Raw genomic sequence first — 21,332 nt, forward strand, 5'->3', positions numbered from 1 at the left:
ATAATGCTTTTGTTATTTTCAGTTTAATTTAAAAAGTTTTACTTTTAAAAAAAAAAAAATCAATTGGTTAGTAAATGTTGAGTATAAAGATGATAAGAGTAGATGAAATCACAAAATATATGGTCAGTAAATTTGTCCGGGTTTGTCTCCCTTGATTGAATAATTTCCATGGAAACTGTCCAATTGATGAAATCACAAAATATATGGTCAATAAATTTGTCCGTGTTTGTCCCTTGACTGAATAATTTCCATGGAAATAGTGACAATTTCCATGGAAAAAGTGACAATTTTCTATTTCCATGGAAAAAGTGACAATTTCCATGGAAAATAGTGGCTATGAAACAGTAAAAATTGGGAAAAAAATGACAATTTACATGGAAAATAATGACTATCAAACACCAAACAACCGTGCTACACGAACATCGGATTTGACACCGGGGATGACCGCATACACACACATGGGAGGTCGGACATTATTTAATTCACACGGGACCAACGTATCCATGTGAATGCGTGGTCATCGGTGCGGTCATCCTCGCAGGTCATTTGACTTTATCCAACATCAAAACATGGAAAATTACAATACTTTCTAGGCGGAAACATAAGTCAATCAAAACATATTTAATTGAAAATTTCCAACTTCCATGCAAATAATTTCTAGACAATTCAATTGTTAAGAGAATATTTTTTCTTCCATGTAAATTTCATGCTTACAATCAAACATACTCTAAGGGATAGGGATTAGTTTTCAACACATTGAAATAGATCAAAATTCGAATCCAACTTCAAAGGTCCAACTAAGTTAGACCCATGTGGAAACTAGGTTATTTGACTTCTCCGTTAATTAATTAATTAATTAACTAAACCAGAATTATGATAAGACAATATATTTTTGCAATATTGAATGCTTTCTTTATTCTAATTATTACACAATATATTGGAATGCTATAATTAAGCATAGTGATGTGCCATATAATTCTCAAGTTCCTATTCTAATTCCATGCATAAATGGGAATGCAAATCAATGAAGATCCTTTTTCTATTTCAGATTTTTCACGGAAATTCTATGTCAATTTCAAGGAAAAAGAACCATATAAATACATAACTAAGGGCTTAAATTTGCATTAATATTTTCTTCTTCTTGTTAAAGAAATAATGGCTCCAAAGGAAAACATAGTCGTTTTTCCATTCATGGCACAGGGCCATATCATCCCTTTCTTGTCATTGGCACTTAAACTAGAACAAGAAAAAGGCTATGAAATAACCTTTGTAAACACCCCTCTCAATATCAAAAAACTTCAAGATTACATCCCTAAATTCTCAAACATTCGACTAGTCGAAATCCCTTTCGACAGGACAGAACATGGACTTCCTCCAAACTCTGAATCCACCGAAACTCTCCCTCTCCCACTCATGCTTCGCTTTATTGAGTCATCTCCTTTGTTAAAACCTGCCTTCACAAATCTTGTTTCCCGTCTCATCGAGGAGGATAATGGTAGGCTGCCTCTTTGTATAATTTCAGACATGTTTTTTGCCTGGTCGGCCGAGGTTGCTCACGAATTTGGCATATTCCATGCAATCTTTAATGCTGGTGCAGGTTATGGCATGGCTGTTTTTCATACTATATGGTTGAATCTTCCTCAGTTGAAATCAAACTCTGAGGAGTTTTCCCTCCCCGGTTTCCCTCGGGGATACAGGTTTAAGACAAAAAATCTGCCAGTACATCTTAGAGAATGCGACGGTCCTTGGGAATTTGCAAATGGAATGTTCAAAGATTGGTTAAAGACCCATGCAATGTTGTTCAACACGATAGAGGATATTGATAACACAGGATTGACGTATTTCAGGGAGCAGTTTCCGAATTGTTCTGTATATTCTATAGGGCCCATTCTTTCGTCTGCAGGTAGTAAAGCCCGCGGGGGAGAAGAAGCAGTAGCTACAATGAAACATTGCATGAAATGGCTTGATAAAAAGGCGACGAACTCAGTTCTTTATGTGGCCTTTGGTTCACAAAGTTCCCCCTCTGAAGCTCAAACAAAGGAACTGGCCAAAGCGCTTGAGGCTAGTAACGTCGATTTCCTTTGGGTTTTTAGGCCACCTTCAAGCTTTGTAACAGATTCAGAATGCACAAATAAAGATTGGCTTCCTGAAGGTTTTGAGGAAAGGATTAAGAACAGCAAAAGGGGTTTACTTTTGAAAAAATGGGCACCCCAGATGGAAATTTTGTCCCACAAATCTGTTGGTGCTTTTTTGAGCCACTGTGGGTGGAATTCGTGTATTGAAGCTCTTAGCAATGGCGTCCCCATGCTAGCATGGCCTATGGGTGCTGAACAGCCATTCAATGCACATATGTTGGAGGAAGAATTGGGAGTTTGTGTTGGAGTTGCAAATGGACATAACCACGTTGAACATGAAGAGATTATGGAGAAGATTGAACTGGTGATGGAAGAAGGAAGAGAAGGGGATTTGATGAGAAGAAAAGCGTTAAAGGTTATGGAGATGATTAAGCGAGGTAGTAAAGGGGCTTCAATGGAAGCCATGGATGACTTTCTTATTGCTGCACATACTGCATGCATATGAGTCATAAGAGAAAAATATTGTGTCCTCATAATTAAAATGTTAAATCTATTTTATTATTAACCATGAAGTATATTTTAATTTTACAAAAAATAAGAAAACTTTACCTAATTTGATGATAAATGGCTATGAGCCCTACCACGACTTCAGAGTCAGCATCGTAGGATCCCAACAAGCTCAATCATACGCATAGTAATTGAATTGGCATGAGAAGATCGAGTATGATCAAGGAAGCAAAAAGTTTCAAGCAGAACCGTGAGAAGTAGAATATAGTACCAAGAATTTTCACCAATTCATAAAAGAGAATAAAGTCCTTATTTAGAGTTTATTTATTTATTTTTCATGGAAATTCCATGTCTGCAATTAAATGCACCCCTAATTCTTCTCTGGATAGGATGCGGAAAGCTTTTCCATTGTCCTTGCCTGCATTATTGCCGTCCTCTGTCACTATGCAATATTCTAATTTACAACTAAAGTTCAACTCTCATATTTAGTACATACAAGTCGTGACATTCCAATTCTAAAACGAGCAACACCTATGGAGGCCTGTGGTCTGTGTCATTCTTATTGAAACCTATAATGCTCGAACTTGATTATGGGTATGTATTTAAGTATCGGATCTTTTATTTTCTAAAATGTAGAATTGGAGGATATGACTATGTTTTTCAAACTTCAATTTTTTTCCCTTAGAAAATCACATGTAAAAAGTAGATCAACATAAGATTTTTTAATTCTAAAGTTGGCATGTCCTTTCTTAATTTAAAAAATGTCTTGTACGTTTAACTGGAAAAGAAAGAGATTTGGCTTTTTTTACAAGTTTGACTTTTCATGGTAAATAAAGTGTGTCAAATCGTATTTTAAAAATAAAATAAAATTTGGGGTAAAATGGTAATTGTGGTGTTAAAAAATCGAGCTATGTAAGATGGATCACACCCTATAGTTGGTGTAAGTTGATTGGTCTAGAGAGTGTGAAGTTGATTGTGCTAGTTTACGAGTAATATGGACTATAGATTAAATTCAACCATTGAATTTAAGTTGAATTTAATCTTGTAGTCAATTATTCTATATTAGTGTTGTCACTTTTTACTTGACCATAGTACAATATTTGAATTTTGAATTCAAATGGATTGACTCTATGAATACAAGACTTCTCCATTCTCTCATTTTTGGACTTGACATAACATTGGGGAGAAATAATAGAGAGGTAACCAAGTGGGAGCATTCTATATTTTTCGAGAAATTCTTTGTGGCTTTTGATGGATCTTTTCTTGGTATATCCATTATCATTCCCGTGGACAACAGTGTATAATCCGGTGTGACACAAATATGAGCTCAACATCATAGGAGACTCCATTGGTGGTGTTGAAGAAGCTTTGGGTTGTTTGGTTCGGTTTTACACTTAGAGAGTTCAAATTTTTCGCATTATAGTTGTAATAATCTTTTATATACTACACTTTAAACTCTACAAATGGTATTACAGCTTAGTTTAGTGGTAAAAAAATGTTAAAACAGCCTAAAAATCAGATTGGAAGGGGTTCGATTTTTTTCAAAGACAAGTTCAACAGAAACTTTAAACCCATTTTTTGGAAAAACGACACACCTGGTGGACGAATGACAACCACCATCAAACTCCAATCGATGAGAAGAATTTGACGGTGCAACGCGTGTACCACACGCATTAATGGTGGAAGCAGCATGTGAAATCATGTGCAGAAGACAGTCTGGGTGCGTGGAGGTGCGTGCAAGGGAATTAGCTGGAAGTGAAAAAAGGCAGATTGTTCCTTGATGAATTTTTGACCTTCTGGTGGTATTGGATATCAGTTTGGCGCAAGAAGCAGATACAGTCTCAGGCAGAAAAGTGGAAATGGAGAAACTTTTCTGTTGGCCACTCGATGGCGTTTCCTGGTGTTGCAGCAGTTGTTGGATGACTTAGGGCAGTTAGTGGAGGCCCTAGATCAATAAAGACTCGTATCTCTTCCTAAAGACGAACTAATAGATTGGTTCGCTCGGTTTACGCGCTCTAAAACCCTCTCGAATTTACAATAAAAATATTGTGTTATTTGACTCTTGTGATATTGGTTATGTTTTACTTGTTATGATATCATCGTTTATGTCATCTTAGAAAGTAATTGATACATAAGTTGGTTTGAGCTTGCATTTGTGTGTGGGTAAAATTGGCTAAGTAAAATTTTTTTCGAAAACATTATTTTTGCTACCTTGGCCTCTCAAGTTGAATTGGCACAATTCAATGTTAATGGAGATTATTCCAATTGAAAGCAAAAAATGAAAGTTATTTTAATTAAATAGAAAGTTTCTAAAGCTCTTGACAACCCAGAAAAATATCCCGGTGGATTAAAAGCTAAATCGGATCAAATTATTGAGATGAATGAAAATTGCACATAGTTTGATTATATTGCAGTTATCTGATGACGAGTTAGGGCAAGTTGAACAACATAAGATTGTCAAAGAGTTGTGGGAAGCACTTGACAAGCTATTTTGGAAAAATCTCTTCCAAACAAAATACATTTACTTCAAAAATTGTTCAGTTTTAAGCTGGATCCGGAAAAGGATCTTGAATCCAATGTGAGTTACTTTAATAGACTCATCAATTGTTTGGCCCACAATGATAAGAAATTTAAAGATGAGTATTTAGCTTTTACACTTTTGAATGCTACACCCGAATCCTATAGAGATGTTGGAAATGCTACCACGTATGCTAGGGATACTTTGACCCAAGATATTGTGACTGATGCTTTGAGGGCTAGGGAGCTAGAGCTTAAGAAAGAGTCGAGGGGTAGCTTGAGAGAAGAGAGTTTGTTTGTTAGAGGGAGGAATGAGACGAGGGAGAACCATTTTCAAAGTAAGAAGGGTAAAGGAAAATGTAAGGGTATGTCTAAGTTTAGAGATAAGAGTGGTAAAAAATGCTTTCATTGTAGCAAGTTAGGACATTTCAAGAGAGACTGTAATGACCTTAAGAAGAAACAGAGACCGTAGCACAGTGATGATCAAAACTTAGTTGATATAAGTGATTCGCTTGATTGCCTACATGTTATGACCATGTTAAGAGATTTTGATAGGGATGTAGATGGTGCTCGTGATAACATACATGTCATGAATGTTTCTAATATTGATTTTGACACTGAGTGGGTTTTAGACTCAGGTGCCACTATTCATATATGTCCTCTTAAATCTTGGTTCTATAACTATAAAGATGTGAATCCTAGAAAAGTATACTTAAGGGATGATTGTACACACAATGTAGAAGGAGTAGGTGATATTTCTATTAGGATGCATGATGGCATTATCAGACCCTTTAGATGTGTTAGGTATGTCTCGGGCTTGGCAAGGAATTTTATTTCCTTAAGCACTCTAGAAGAAAAAGGTCACGAGTTCAAATCTCATGCTAATACTTTAAAGATTTGTAAAGGATCTCTAGTTGTTATGAAATGTGCCAAAAGGAATGGGTTATATGTCCTTCAAGGTAAAACATTAGATAGCAAAATGTCGACATTATCTTTAGTTTGTGAAGATAGATCAAACCTTTGGCATAAAAGCATCGGACACATTAGGAAAAAATGATTGAAATACCTTAGTGATCAGAATTTACTTGGTAAGGATAGTGTTACACCTTTAAGTTTATGTAAGACGTGTGTTCTAGAAAAGTCACATAGGGTTAGTTTTAGAATAAGTGAACACAGCACTAAGAGACCATTGGACTACATTTATGCAGATTTGTGGGGTCCTAAAAAATATCCACACATGGAGGGATAGATTTTTTCTATCCATTGTTGATGATCACTCGAGGAAAGTTTTGGTATATCTCCTTAAATCCGAATCTGAAACTTAGTAAGTTTAAGTCTTGGCTTGCAATAATTGAACATCAAATGGGAAAGGGTGTAAAAACTCTTAGGACGGACAATGGTTTAGAGTTTTACAACTTCGAATTTGATAGTTTCTACAATGGAAAGGGTATGATGAGGCACAAGACTGTAAGACATACCCCTCAACAAAATGGGGTGGCAGAGAAGATGAATTTGACTTTAATGGTCAAAGTCAGATGTATGATTAGTTCTGGATTGTCTAAAGGTTTTTGGGGTGAAGCTGTATGTACTACTGCCTATTTGATAAATAGGTCACCTTCTAGTTCAGTTAACTTCAAGACTCCTCAAGAGTTATGGTCTGGAAAAATCCCAAATTTGTCACACATTAGAGTATTTTTTTGTGTAGCTTATGCACATCAGGTTGAGGGCAAATTGGACTCTAGGGCTTCTAAGTTTGTCATGTTAGGTTATCCAAAGGGAATGAAAGGATATAGACTATGGATTTTAGGTTTAAAGGGCATTAAGATTATTAACAGTAGAGATGTGAAGTTCGATGAAATTGATATGCCTTGTCTTAAAAACATAGTAAGTCATAACAAATAGACTGAGGAAGGAGAATCTTCTACTGGAAAGAAGATGGAATTTGAAGTGAAGAGCTTAGGTGATAATTCAGAGGATAGTGAAATATGACCTCAAGAAGAATCTGATCAAGAGATAGTAATAGAACAATCTGAACTTGAAATTCCTAAAACTGTTGTCTCTAATCAAGAAACATCTGCAGGTGCTAATTTGGATGATTACCAATTAGTGAGAGATAGGGAGAGAAGATAAGTGAAGCCCAACTTGAAATATATCTCTTCAAATTTGATGGAATTTGTCATAGTTTCAAGTAAAGCCTTGGAGTCAGTTGAATCGGTTCATTTGAAGAAGCGGTTAACTGTAAAAATTCTGAAAGTTGGAAAAAGGATATAATAGAGGAGATCCAGTCTCTAAACAAAAATAAGACTTGAATGTTGGTTGAAAAACCAAAGAATCCAAAGGAGTCCACTGTAAATGGATCTACACGTTAAAAGGAGTATGATAACATATAAAGCTAGGTTAGTTACGAAGAGATTTACTCAAAGAAAGCGGATAGACTATAATGAGGTGTTCTCACGGGTTATTAAGTATAAAACTATTAGGTTAGTCTTAGCCTTAGTTGTCCATTATGATTGGGAGTTGGAACAACTAAATGTTAAGACGACTTTTCTTCATGAGGAGTTGGATAAATTGATTTACACTTCTCAACCTCAAGGGTTTAAGTTGAAGGGGAAATCAGAACTTGTGTGCTTGATTAGAAAGTCTTTCTATGGTCTTAAGCAGATTCTTAGGCAATGGTACAAGAGATTTGATGCTTATATGCTTAAAATCAGTTTTAAGAGGAATGAATATGATGCATGTCTATATTTCAATAACTCTAAAATAGGCTATGAAGTTTATTTATTGTTATATGTGGATGACATGTTGCTTGCTAGCCCCAATAAAACTGAAATCATAAAGGTGAAAACCCTTTTAAAGTTTGAATTTGACATAAAAGACTTAGGAAAGGCAAGAAAAATCCTTAGCATGTTAATTAAAAGGAATATGGCTGATAATAGGATGACAATTAATCAAGAGTCTTATTTGAATAAAGTGATAACCAAATTTGATATGAAATTTGCTAATTCTGTCGATATACCATTAGCTACACACATGAACTTATCATCTGCACAATGCCCTAAAACTAAAGAAGAAATGCATGAAATGAGTAATGTTTCCTATGCTAACGCTATTGGTTCTGTGATGTATTCTATGATTGCCCACGAGACTGGACCTTGCATGTGTAGTTAGTTTCTTGAGTAGGCTTATGTCTAATCCAGGTAAACCATATTGGACTGCACTTAAATTGCTATTAAGATACCTACCAGGATCTTTGAAAAGGGGATTAGTGTTTGAAAGGAGAAATAACAAATTAGAACTTAAAGGATATGTAGATTCTGACTTTGTGGGGGATAAAAATCAGAGGAAATCTACTACTTCTTACTTCTTCACTTTAGGTGATAATTGTATCATTTGGAAATCACAGTTGCAAACTATAGTTACACTCTCCAGCACTGGAGCAGAATATGTTGCATTAACCGAAGCTGTAAAGGAATGCATGTAGCTGAAAGGCCTTCTATGTGAATTAAACTTCTTGAATGGTAATGCTATTATTTTTACTGATAGTCAAAGTAGATTGATGTTGTGTAAAAATCCTATTTATCATGAACGTTCTAAACATATTGAGTTGAAGTATCACTTCATTAGAGAGAAGTTATCTTTTGGAGATTTTATTTTGCTTAAAATTGCAACTGATTATAACCCTACAGATGTTAGAACAAAAGTACTTGCGGTCGGTAAGTTCAACAAATGTTTATCAATACTGAGTTCCAAGGACTACAACTTTATTTAGCCCCTTGACACAATCACAACCGCGGTTTGCCCAACTTCGGATACACATTGTAAATATTAGTTCAACTTTGAGTTGTAATTTTCTTTTTCATTGTAATAGTTATTTTAGTTGTAAAATAGCTCTGATATTTGTAAACTTTAGTATGATACCTCATCATTTAAACGTCTACTCCTGTCACTTAGATTTTTGTTCAGAATGCTATTATAGGGGCTATTAGTCATTGAAATTTTTTTAAGCTTACTGATATTCGCCTCTGCACCAGCAATTATAATTTTTTTCTTTCGTTAATTATAATGTCCAGCTTTCATCAATAAATGTTCAATTTACTTTCAGTATATTCAAAATCTCTGTTGTAAGCTTTCTATAAAATTGTAATCAAATTTTCTTTCGTCTCGACGCGACCGAAAAAAGGCGGAAGGTAGTCTAGTGGAGCAGACTACTGTTACATGGTATCCCTTTCTGTGTCAAGAAGAATCCCACTCCACTGAGGTGGAAGAGCCTCAAAAGAAGAGTACTACTAAACAGCGCATGGATAGGCTTGATGAGACAACTACTAGGTTGTGCTATGCCATAAACAGTCTCAAGGAAAAGTTGAGATGGTAAAATTCGAGATTCGTGGATTATACATCTAGCTAGATGAAAGCCAAAGGGCTTGCACAACAATGACTGAAGCCGTTGCAATCATTCCTGATCTATAGGATGAAATGGAAGCGTTGAGAGCTCAATTACGAGTACTCCAATATGCAGTGAACAATGGGCAAGCTCCCATACCTTAGTATGCTCCAACACACCGTGTACCTACGAAGGGACATGTGATGCAAAAGAAGTCAAAAATTTCTTGTTTGACATGGAACAGTACTTTCTTGCAGCTTCGATCGAAGATGAAGCAAAAAAGGTAACCACCGCTACCATGTATCTAGGTGGAGATGCAAAACTATGGTGGTGAACCAAATACGCTAATATTTAGGCCAACAGGGTCCAAATAGATTCTTGGGATCTCCTCAAGGAAGTGATTAGATCGTAGTTTTTCCTGAAAAATGTCGAGTGTCAAGCTCGGCGGGCACTTCGAGACTTGAAACATACAAACTCTATCAGGGAGTATGTGAAAGCCTTTTAGGACATATGCTGAATATTCGAGATATGTTAAAAAAGAATAAGCTCTTCACCTTTACTGAAGGGTTGAAACCATGGACACGCATGGAATTTCAGAGACAGAAGGTAACTGATTTGAGCGCGGCCATGGGAGCCGCTGAATGTTTGAGCAACTACTTAATAGAATCTAGAAAAGATCGACCTTTGGGGAGTAATCAAGTAATTGGAAGTAGTAACAGACCTTACAAACCCAACTTGAACCCAAATGGGGGAGAGCGTTATTCTCAGAATAAGGGATGAGCCTATTAAAGCACCCGTGGGTTTCAGGAAAATTATCATAATAGCCGTCAAGAAAATTATAACGACAGCAACAGTAGCAACTAGAATAAAGGAAAAGTAACAAAGGGCAAAACTGATGCCACACCCAAATTGATTTACTTTTTATGCGAAGGACCTCATCGGGTGTCAGAGTGTCCTCAGAAATGGATGGTGAATGCATATTGTCAGCTAGTAAGTGGTAGGTCAAATTCAAAGCAAGAGACCCCACAGGCTAGTTGTCATAGTGAGACCGACTTTGAAGAGGATAAGGATGTAGTTGGGGAAATTTCGTATCGATGTAACACACTGTCGCATTAGGTTACTGAAAATAATGATGTTCCCTTGAAAGAGGTAAAGATGGAAGAAGTGAAAGCTCGTATTTGTAGGGCCAAAGGCTTAAAGTACATTAATGTGAAGATCAACGGGAAGCCAATCAGGGCTATGGTGGATACTGCTGTTACCCACAACTACCTTGCATGTACCGAAGTAGAGCGACTCGGACTTGTTCTGGAAAAGGGTAGTGGAAAAGTTAAAACAATCAACTTCGCTGCTCAACCAATAGCTAGAGTGGCAAAATCGGTGTTGATCAAAACAGGTCCTTTCGAAAGAAAGAAAAATTTATCTGCAATTCAAATGGATGATTTCAAGTTTATTCTAAAATTGGAATTTCTTCGAGATACTAACACAGCAGTGTTGCCATATTTCAATCCGTTAATGATGATGGGTAATAAGCCGTGTGTCATCCCTACACAAGCTAAGAGGATGGGCGAGAAAAGTATCTCAGCCATGCAATTTAGTAAGGATTTCAAGATAAATGAATCTTCTTTTTTGTGCACTCTTCGATTAGAAAAGATCTAAGAGGTGACTGGTCCTATTCCAAAACTCGTTAAAAGGCTCATTCGGGAATTTGATGACATCAATCCAGACGAATTACCAAAGAAATTACTACCAAGAAGGACGATTGATCATGAAATTGAACTTATTGCAGGTGCCAAACCTCCTGTCAGAGCACCATACCGTATATCTCAGCCTGAACTTGAAGAGTTTAGGAAGCGATTGAGAGAAATGTTGGAGAGTGGAATCATTGTGCCTGCGAAGTCACCATAAGGAGCTCCTGCGTTATTTTAGAAAAAGGCCAATGGTTCTCTTAGAATGTGTTGTGACTATCTGGCCTTGAACAATATCACTGTAAAGAATAGCTATCATATCCCATTGGTTACAGATTACTTCGATCGATTGAGTCAGGCAAAGTATTACACAAAAATTGATCTTAGGTTCGGATACTAGTAAGTTCGAATTAAGGAGGGAGATGAAGCAAAGACTACGATGGTAACCAGATATGGAGCCTTTGAATTTAAAGTGATGCCTTTTGGTTTGACAAATGCTCCAGCAATGCTTTGTACTATGATGAATCAGGTACTTCACAGGTTCTTAGATGATTTTATTGTGGTGTACTTGGACAACATAATAATCTACAGCGAGACATTGGAGGAACATGTCCAACATGTGAGGCAAGTTTTTAATCGGCTATGGGAGAATGAACTCTATGCCAAACCATCTAAATGCTCATTTGCTCAGACATCTATCAGTTTCTTGGATCACATCATTGAACAAGATAAAATCCGCATGACTTCGAAGAAGGTTACAGCCATCAAAGATTGACAACCACCAAAAATCGTACATGATGTATGTTCATTCTTGGGTTATGCAATTACTATCGAAAATTTGTGAAAGGCTACTTAGAAATTGCACTGCCACTTACCGAATTAATAAAGAAGGATAATGATTGGGATTGATCATCCCAATGCAAACTACTTTTGAAAGGTTGAAGAAGTCTATGTGGTCGAACCCAATTTTAGCCTTACCGAATATGATTAAACCATTTGAAGTTCATACAGATGCTTCAAATTTTGCACTTGGTGGAGTCCTTATGTAAGAAGGACATTCAGAAGCATATAAGAGCCGGAAGTTAAACCAAACAGAACATCATTACTTGGCGCATGAAAAGGAATTGTTGGCAATAGTCCATTGTCTTAGAGGATGACGTAATTGTGAAGATAAATAATAGTGCGGTTACTCACTTCATGTCCCAACCAAAACTATCGAGCAACCAGGCTCATCGATAGGAATTTCTTTCAAATTTCAATTTTATACTAAAGTATCGTCTCGAATCTAGTAATCATATTGCTGATGCTCTTAGTCGACGGGCCAATTTGGTTGCCATTTGCTTCGTGGTTACTCTTTCAGGAAGTGCCGTCACTATGAACATAAGATACCAAATTTGGGCACTTATGGATAAGGACCGGCTACTCAATTTTTGGTCGACCTCATCAAGCATGGTAAGACTCGACAGTTCTAACTCGATGGAAAACCAGTGACGACTAAGTGAGATCGCCTATATGTTCCTAAGGGCGGAGATTTGAGGAAATCACTAATTATGAAATGCCACGTCACGATTTGGGAAGGGCATCCCGGACTTGTGCACTACTACAAAGTGTATACTACTGGCCTCATATGCGGGATGACATTGCAAAATATGTAAAAACCTATCTTATTTGTTAGTAAGATAAGAAAGATCATTAGAAAAAGACGGGCTTGCTGGAGCCCCTTTCCGTCCCAACCCAGCAATTCAAAAGTATATCGATGGACTACATTATTGGGTTGTCGAAAGTTGAGGATTTTGGCACTATCATTGTCGTGGTGGACTGTCTATCAAAATACGCGACTTTCATTGCAGTGCCTAAATATGTATCTGCGGAAGAGATATCTCAACTCTTCTTCATACATATTGTCAAATATTGGGGACTGCCTAAGGACATCGTCAGTGATTGAGATCCTTGTTTTACTGGCATATTTTGGACTGAGTTGTTCAAACTTCTTAGTTCAACTTTGAGCATGACTTCTACTTTTCACCCACAATTTGATGGATAGACGGAGCACTTCAATTCTATGCTAAAAGAATATTTTCGGTACTTTATCTCTACTTCGCAGAAAAACTGGGTGAAACTTTTGGATGTAGCTTAGATTTGCTTTAATACCCAAAAAAGTTCTTCCACCAATAAGAGTCCTTTTGAGATTATTACTGGCCAGCAATCGCTACTCCCTCATACAGTGGATATTGAACAAAGTACCAAGTCTCCTCAAGCAAAGAACTTTTCTTAAGAGTGGAAACGAAATATTGAAATTGCTCGGAGTTATCTTAAGAAAGCTAAGAAAGGGTATAAAAAGTCTGCAAATCTAAAGCACCGTTTCCTTGAATTCAATGTTGGAAATCTGGTAATGGTTAAGCTTCCCGACAAAAATGTGTACAAACCGACAAGAGGGAAGGACTCAAGATTGGCGCCAAAATATATTGGGTTTCTACCTATCTTGAAGAGGATTGGAAGAATAGCATACAGAGTTGAACTGCCTTCATGGTGTAAAATCCACAAGGTCTTCCATGTTAGTGTGTTGAAGTCATACTTTGCAGATAAGGAGGACGCATATAGAAATGAGCCAAAGCGACCTGTGTTTGAGCTGAAGAAAGCTAGAAATAAGGTTGCTAAGGCTATTCTTGACCATCGAATCACTCGAGCTCCTAGAAAAGATTATCAAAAGTACTTGGTCAAATGGATTGGATGTAGCAGTGAGGAGAATACTTGGGAAAGAGAAAATGATCTTGGAGCCTTCAAACCATTAATTGAAGCATATGCATTAATGGCACTAAAGACATCTCCAAAACAAATGGGGAAGAATGTCAAGAACCGCAGCTTTACTTAGCCCCTGACACAATCGCAGTCGCAGTTTGTCCAATTTCGGCAGCACATTGTAAATCTTAGTTCAAGTTTGAGTTGTAATTTTATTTTCATTGTAATAGTTATTTCAATTGTAAAATAGCTTTGATATTTGTAAACGTTTAGTATGATTTCTCGTCATTTAAACGTCTACTCCATTCACTTAGAGTTTTATTCAAAATGCTATTATAGGGGGTATTAGTCATTCACAAATCTTTTAAACTCACTGGTATCCGCCCTCTGCACCAACAATTATAATTTTTTGCTTTCGTCAATTGTAACGTTCAGCTTTCATTAATCAATGTTCAATTTACTTTCAATGTATTCAAAATCTCTGTTATAAGTTTTTTACAAAATTGTAATCAAATTTTCTTTCGTCCAGGCATGACCGAGAAAAGGCGAAAGATAGTCTAGCGGAGCAGACTACTATTGCACAGTGTCCCTTTTTGTGTCGAAAAGAAAGACATCCCGTGAAACTGAGTATTGATAATGGTTAATTGTTGTGCAGGTACCGAGTTGGAATGAGCGATGATGATAAAAATAAGACCACACTAATGGATATCACTTGTAACTGGGAAATTTGGTGATGGATGTTATGTGATCCAAGTTGAAGACTTGTAAGGTAGATTACACCCTATAGTTGGTGTAAGTTGATTGGTCTAGAGAGTGTGAAGTGGATTGTGCTAGTTTAGGAATAATACGGACCATAAATTAAATCCAATGGTTGGATTTAATCTTGTGGTCAATTATCCTATACTAGTGCTGTCACATTCTACTTGACCATAGTACAATATTTGAATTTTGAATTCAAATGTATTGGCTCTATAATTACAAGACTTCTCTATTCTTTCATTTTTGGACTTGGCATAACATTGGAGATAAAGAATAGAGAGGTAACCAAGCGGGAGCATTCTATATCTCCGACAAAATTCTTGGTAGCTTCTGGTGGATCTTTTCTCAATATATCTATTGTCATTCCCATGGACGACAGTGTATGAAGACTCCATTGGTGGGTTGAAGAAGCTTTGGATTGTTTGGTTCAGTTTTACACTTAGAAAGTATATATTTTTTGCATTATAGTTGTAATAATCTTTTGTATACTACACTTTAAACTCTACAAGCCAATTCATTTCTTTCATTTCCAACACAGCCCAAAATGACTCTTCACATATTCTTCAACATATTAGGGCTTCTTCAATTCTTCATCAGCTGCCACACACACCTTCTCCAGTTCAAGAAATTAAGCTTTTTGTCCTTCAATAGATTAAGTTTCATATGTATATTTTTTGTGTTCTTTCTCGATTTCTTTATCGTGTTGCCGCTGCGGTTAGCCTTCTTAGGTTGTTGCATTAACTTGAAAATTGAAGGATCTGACCCTTTTTTCATACCAATACCCTTGTCGTGTCATGTTGATACTGATATGTCGGTCGGAATGTTGAATCTGAGCATTATAGATTAATATTGCACCAGTTATTGATATGGTGGGTTAAGGTCACCAGTTCAACCAACATTATAGATTGTACTCATATAAGTAAAGAATATATAAAATTACTAAGATATCATGTTATTATTTGTAGCAAATATTTCAAGGTAAAGTATTGGGTCACTTCTTTTCTCTCTCGTCTACACCAAAATCCAACAAAAAGATAGTAATATATTACATCTAACAAGCCATCTCAAATTTGGAGTGAACAACTCAGGGAATTGTGACAAAGACACCTAAGGAAGTCCAAAAAATGGACTTTTTTTTTTTTTTTTTTTTTTTTTTTCCTTTTTTCCCCCTATTTTGTGTTAGTAATGAAAACAAATTCTAAAAATTATTGTAAAACAAGATTTTCCTCCAACCTCCGTAAAGGAAGTTGTGCAATTCGTTTTTCAGATAAAAAATGCGTCCTCTTTAATTTTTATGAGGACATTAGAACAAATGTCTAGTTTAACATGGTCATATACAAAAATGTCCAAAATTTGTTCAATTTCCATTTTACAAAAATTTAGACCAAAATGTCCTTATGATCAATTCCCAATTCCATGGTAGGTGTAAAATTTTTCACAAAACTTTAAATTTTGCTAACCAATGAAAATTAAACAAATGACCTATTATGCTTATTCCAAAAAGTACACATGTCAGATCACAATAAATGTTACTTTTCTCATTGAAAAGACCTTTTTTTTTTTTTTTTTTTTTAAAATCTAGCACCGAAGACTAATCATTCTAATTCGATTGGTGACTATAGGCTGACTGCTTGTTGTAATGATTTTTATATAGTCATTACAAATATTCTCGCTTCTCGGTTGAAGCCTTTGTTTGGTTCAATTATAGACCAAGCACAAGCCGCATTTGTAGAGTTTAGGAGTATGATTGAGAACATCCTAATCATTCTAATTCGATTGGTGACTATAGGCTGACTGCTTGTTGTAATGATTTTTATATAGTCATTACAAATATTCTCGCTTCTCGGTTGAAGCCTTTGTTTGGTTCAATTATAGACCAAGCACAAGCCGCATTTGTAGAGTTTAGGAGTATGATTGAGAACATCTGCTTGGCCCAGAGCTTTTGAGGCAATACACCGTAAGAGGGTCACTACAAGAAGAAATGTCTTTTGCAACATGCAAAAGGCAACATTCACCAATTGCACGATGTTAGAAGGGATGTATTGCAATGTTCAGTGAGTGTATGCTGCTATTGATAGACTAAATTGAGTTTTAACAACGTTTTTATAAGTAGTGTTGCTAATATACCCTTTTGCGACGTTTAAAGGCTGTTGTAGTTGAATTTCTTTTTGCAACGTGCAATGTGCGCTACTATTAAAGTTTTAGCAACGCACGGTATACATTGTTGTTATTTTGTTTTAGCAAGAGGCACTGCGTGTTGTCATTAGATATTTTAGCAACGTTCAAAGAACGTTGTAATGAAGCTGGTTAAACATTTTGGGCCCAAAGGCCCTTTCTTTGTGTTTAGTTTATCCCTATTCCAGCCCAGGCCAATCGATTTTTAAGGCCCAATACCTGCTAGCCCAATCAAGAAAATAACCCATTATAGCCTATACCATTTCCCTCAATGAGTCGTATCATTTCTAGCACAAAAGAAACCCTCTGTAGCTACCGTTGCCCCTGCAGCCCTCTGGCTAGTAGCTGCTCTTTAAAGCCGTCGACTTGAGAAGTGAGGATAAGGACAGACCTGCTGGGCCGCTGGCTGCTTTACCGATTGTTACGGTTGGACTTCGAGGACACAAGAGGACGACGCTCGTTGCTTCCAATTTTTCAAGGTCGAAACTGAAATTTAGGGCTTTACTATTCGATTCACTGAATCTAGTATAGGTGATACTTGTTTGGTTTGTCTCCATGAATGAAACCTCTATCTCTAGTCGATATCAGGTTTGAGAAATCTACCGACATACTGTCATTCTCTAATTTGTTTATGCAAATATGTGCATGGTGAATTTAGCCAAGCAATAAATTGTCAATTGATAAATACCGACTAATTTTCCAAGACATTGATTATCGATTATCATTCTACTTGGTATAAATTGTTGCATTGCTGACAATTCGTCCTTGGCTTTACTACACTCTCATCCTATTCATGCAATGCCCTAAATTATTACACTATTTTGTATTTTTCATATTCTTCTTCTCTATGGTGGTGAAGTGCATTATGAATGAACTTATATATTGGCTTAGAAAGTTGACAATATGCATATGAATGGATATTTATTCTGATCATGCAAATTTCGGAATAACATGTGACTTTTGGTGCCATCCAAAGAACATTAATGAATATGACTCATTGACAAAAAAGTATCTAATTACTCGAAGCATGAAGAGGATGCATGATATAGAGTTTACCAGTTTTTGGTTAGCTTTTATCAGTGACTTTTTCTTGAATAGTTTGTTGGTCGAGGGTAATTAAGGTCGTATATCAATTCAGGGGTTTATTCATGGGAACAAACAAAAGTTTACTTGGCAAATAGATAGATCAATTCGATGTTGAACCACAAAAAACCTGCTTGACAGGACCTATTACCACCAGGTTATCTCAACTGTTATAGATAAAATGATAGTCAAACACATAATATATACAAGATTGTGCTATATTTACATCACAACTTACTGATTTGTTAATAAACAGATGACATGACTAGATTTAACTAAATCAAAATCTCACCAATGAAATAAAAGAATAATAATTCCCCCAACTTATTTTTGCCATTAACTCACATTACATAAGTACAACTATTTAAGTGGTGAAGAGATTTTAACAATTTTATTATGTGTTTGATGTGTGTGGGTGATGGCAAAAACTGTTTTGGCTATGCCCTTGAGCTTAGATAGTTTGACTTGAATCACAAGGTTATGTCCTGAAGCTTGCACCAACATGGCTTTCATTTATGATAGACAGAGTAAAAGAAGATTTAATGCATTGAATCCTCTTTTAAAAAGCAAGAATTTTCTCCAATTTTCCTCCACTTCTGGAGAAGGGGGCCATCCCATGTGTAAATTCTTGAAAATTATAGAGACTAGTATATAGATATCTGATGTGGTTTTATTTATTTCTTTCCAAGAATACTTCTTATTACAAAGAGTTTTTTTCTTTCTATGTATACTCTTATTATAAAGAGTCTTTAATTAATGAAATTTTACCCTTTGGAGAAAAATGTCTCGGTGAAGTTGATGGTATGCTTGCACACTATGGCAAGTTGTTGTGTTTGGTTAACTGTACATGTTATGTGGAAGTAGACATTTGTTATAACATAGCATACACATCTAATTGTCTATGTGTAGAGCCCTTTTTTTGTTGATAACAAACCGTGTGTTCTAGTGCCCATCGCTTAAAGTAAACCTTATATTAAATGAATAAAGGCTTGCAGTGTCAAATATACATAAGGTTACCCAGCTTGTGAAAATTCCTATCCAGAATGGACCATGTTGTGCCCAGCTCTTAGGGGCAAGCCACCCAAGAGAGAGAACCTTGAGCAATCTGTAATCCTTTTCTTTTAGACTTGCACGTTAAATGTATCTGTAATCCTTTTCTTTTAGTAGTTAGTGGTCTTCAACTTATAGAATTGAGCAATATTCCTTATTTTTACCTGGCAAGTTGATCAGTTCAACAGATCAACCTACAGCATATTTTGAAGCATCTAACTTTCCTTTCAATGACTAGTTCAATAGGAAGCTCCTAGCCTGCATGTACAAAGCACATGCATTATTTTTTTATATAAAGTAAATTAGGTGGTCCATTGTAGGAGGATTTAGGTAATGTGACTCTTAAGATTTTATAATATGTTTGAAAATAAAACCATTGTTTATGTAAATCTCCAATAGTAAACCATTGTTTATGTAAATCTCCAATAGTCTACTATCATGACACCATCCATAACGTAATGATATTTGATACCATTTTGTACTTTTACATTGGTTCTTATCGTTTTTCTATATTTTTCTTTTCCAGTCGATTTCGGCGTTTGTACCTATCGTCAATCCTATAAATTATCCCTTGGTCAAAAAACTTTCACAAATTACTTGGGCAAAAATAAAGCCGCGTGGCAGGTATGATCTTTGATTGGCCATGAACATATTTGGCTATAATACCTGCCTAAGGTTAATGTTTACTTATAGTAAAGTTACTTATTTTGATAGTGAGATGAATCATAAGAGTTATTCAAAATAAGATATTTGTAGACCTAAAGAAATTACTTTTACTTATTTTTAAGCTCTCAATTTGTATTTGTGTTGTTTCTAATAATAATGGACAAAGCACGACTACAATTATCAAGGTTATTGTCTGAAATAGATTTCGTGAATCTACTTACAAAATTTTAATAATTTAACATAAAATGATCATAATATTTTACTTATAGGTTTTCAGAACAATATAGAGATGGAGCACGGAATTTTGTTGAACTAGCTCGTGAAAATCTATGTTCAGAAATGATAGAGTGTCCTTGTTTTAAGTGTAGAAATCTAAAGCATCATCATTATGAAATAGTGTATGAACATTTGGTTATTAAGAGAATGGATCCTATGTACACTGTTTGGGTATTTCATGGAAAACGACCATGTGAATTAAATTCAGTCGATGTGGAAATGTCTGAGTCACGTAGAATGTTTAGGGACTTATATGTACAACATGATGTTGTACAACATGATGTAGGTTTTGAAAACCGTCTTGATGGAAGAGATGGAGAGATTCAATGTGTGGTTGACGATGCCGAAACACCTTTGTATCCTGGTTGTACGGCATTTACGAAGATGTAACTTCGATTGCTATGTTTAAACATAAAGCTACACATGGTTTATCTAATAGTGGTTTTGATGTACTTATAAATCTTGTACAAGACATGCTGCCAGATAATAATACACTTCCTAAGTCATTTTATGATATGAAAAAATTGTGAATACATTGACCTTGGTTATGAGAAAATACATGATTGCCTGAATGATTGTTGTCTGTATAGAAAGGAGCTTGAACATGCTGTATTTTATCCAAAACGTGGTTGCTCAAGATCCAAAGTTAACCAACGGACTAAGAAAATTAAAAAATAAATAAATCCAGCAAAAGTCTTGTGTTATTTCCTTGTAATACCAAGACTTACGAGGATATTTTGGAGTCGATGAGATGGCGACACGACCTAGATGGCATTCAAATAATAAAAGTTTAGATGGTAGAATTAGGCATTCGATTGACTCATTAAGTTGGGAAATAATTAATAGAATATGGTCACATTTTGCATCAGATCCTAGAAATACTAAACTAGGTCTTGCAACTGATGGATTTAATTCTTTTGAAGATCGTAGCTCTAAACACAATTGTTGGCCAGTAATTTTAATTATATATAATTTGCCTCCCTCATTATGCATGTCGAAGGAAAGTTTGATGTTGAGTTTAATGTTCTCGGGACTAAAGCAATTAGGTAATGACATAGATGTTTATTTAGCATCACTTGCAGATGACTTAATATTATTATAAAGTAATGGGATTAAGATATATGATGCAGTTATAGAATCTATATTCAACTTAAAAGTTATTTTGATGTAGACAATAAATGACTTTCCTGCATATGGAAATGTATCTGGATGGCCCGTTAAGGGAAAAATTTGATGCAGGAGAATCCGAGTCAAGTGATGCTGATTTGTCAGATTGCACGATGATGGCGCTGAGATACCATGAGATGGCGGATCGGCGCAAAGATGGAAAGTAAATCACCATTATTTCCTTAATTGGGAGATTTTGACGCGTCTTTGGTAATTTGGTCATAACTTTGGCTACGGTTATCGGAATCGCTA

At 35.8% G+C, this 21,332-nt stretch overlaps 1 protein-coding gene across 1 annotated transcript; it reads left to right on the forward strand.

The window, feature by feature from the left end:
• The first annotated feature begins 1,155 nt into the window (after positions 1 to 1,155).
• On the forward strand, positions 1,156 to 2,580 carry LOC111404521 (UDP-glycosyltransferase 92A1-like). Its single transcript, XM_023033315.1, has one exon. It carries the CDS (start codon positions 1,156 to 1,158, stop codon positions 2,578 to 2,580), a length of 1,425 nt encoding a protein of 474 aa, XP_022889083.1.
• The last annotated feature ends 18,752 nt before the right edge of the window (positions 2,581 to 21,332 follow it).

Source organism: Olea europaea, chromosome 11, assembly GCF_002742605.1.
Source record: "Olea europaea var. sylvestris chromosome 11, O_europaea_v1, whole genome shotgun sequence".
NCBI lineage: Eukaryota > Viridiplantae > Streptophyta > Magnoliopsida > Lamiales > Oleaceae > Olea > Olea europaea.

Coding starts and splice junctions, on each gene's coding strand:
- LOC111404521 (XM_023033315.1), top strand. CDS start 1,156: ATGGCTCCAAAGGAAAACATAGTCGTTTTTCCATTCATGGCACAGGGC.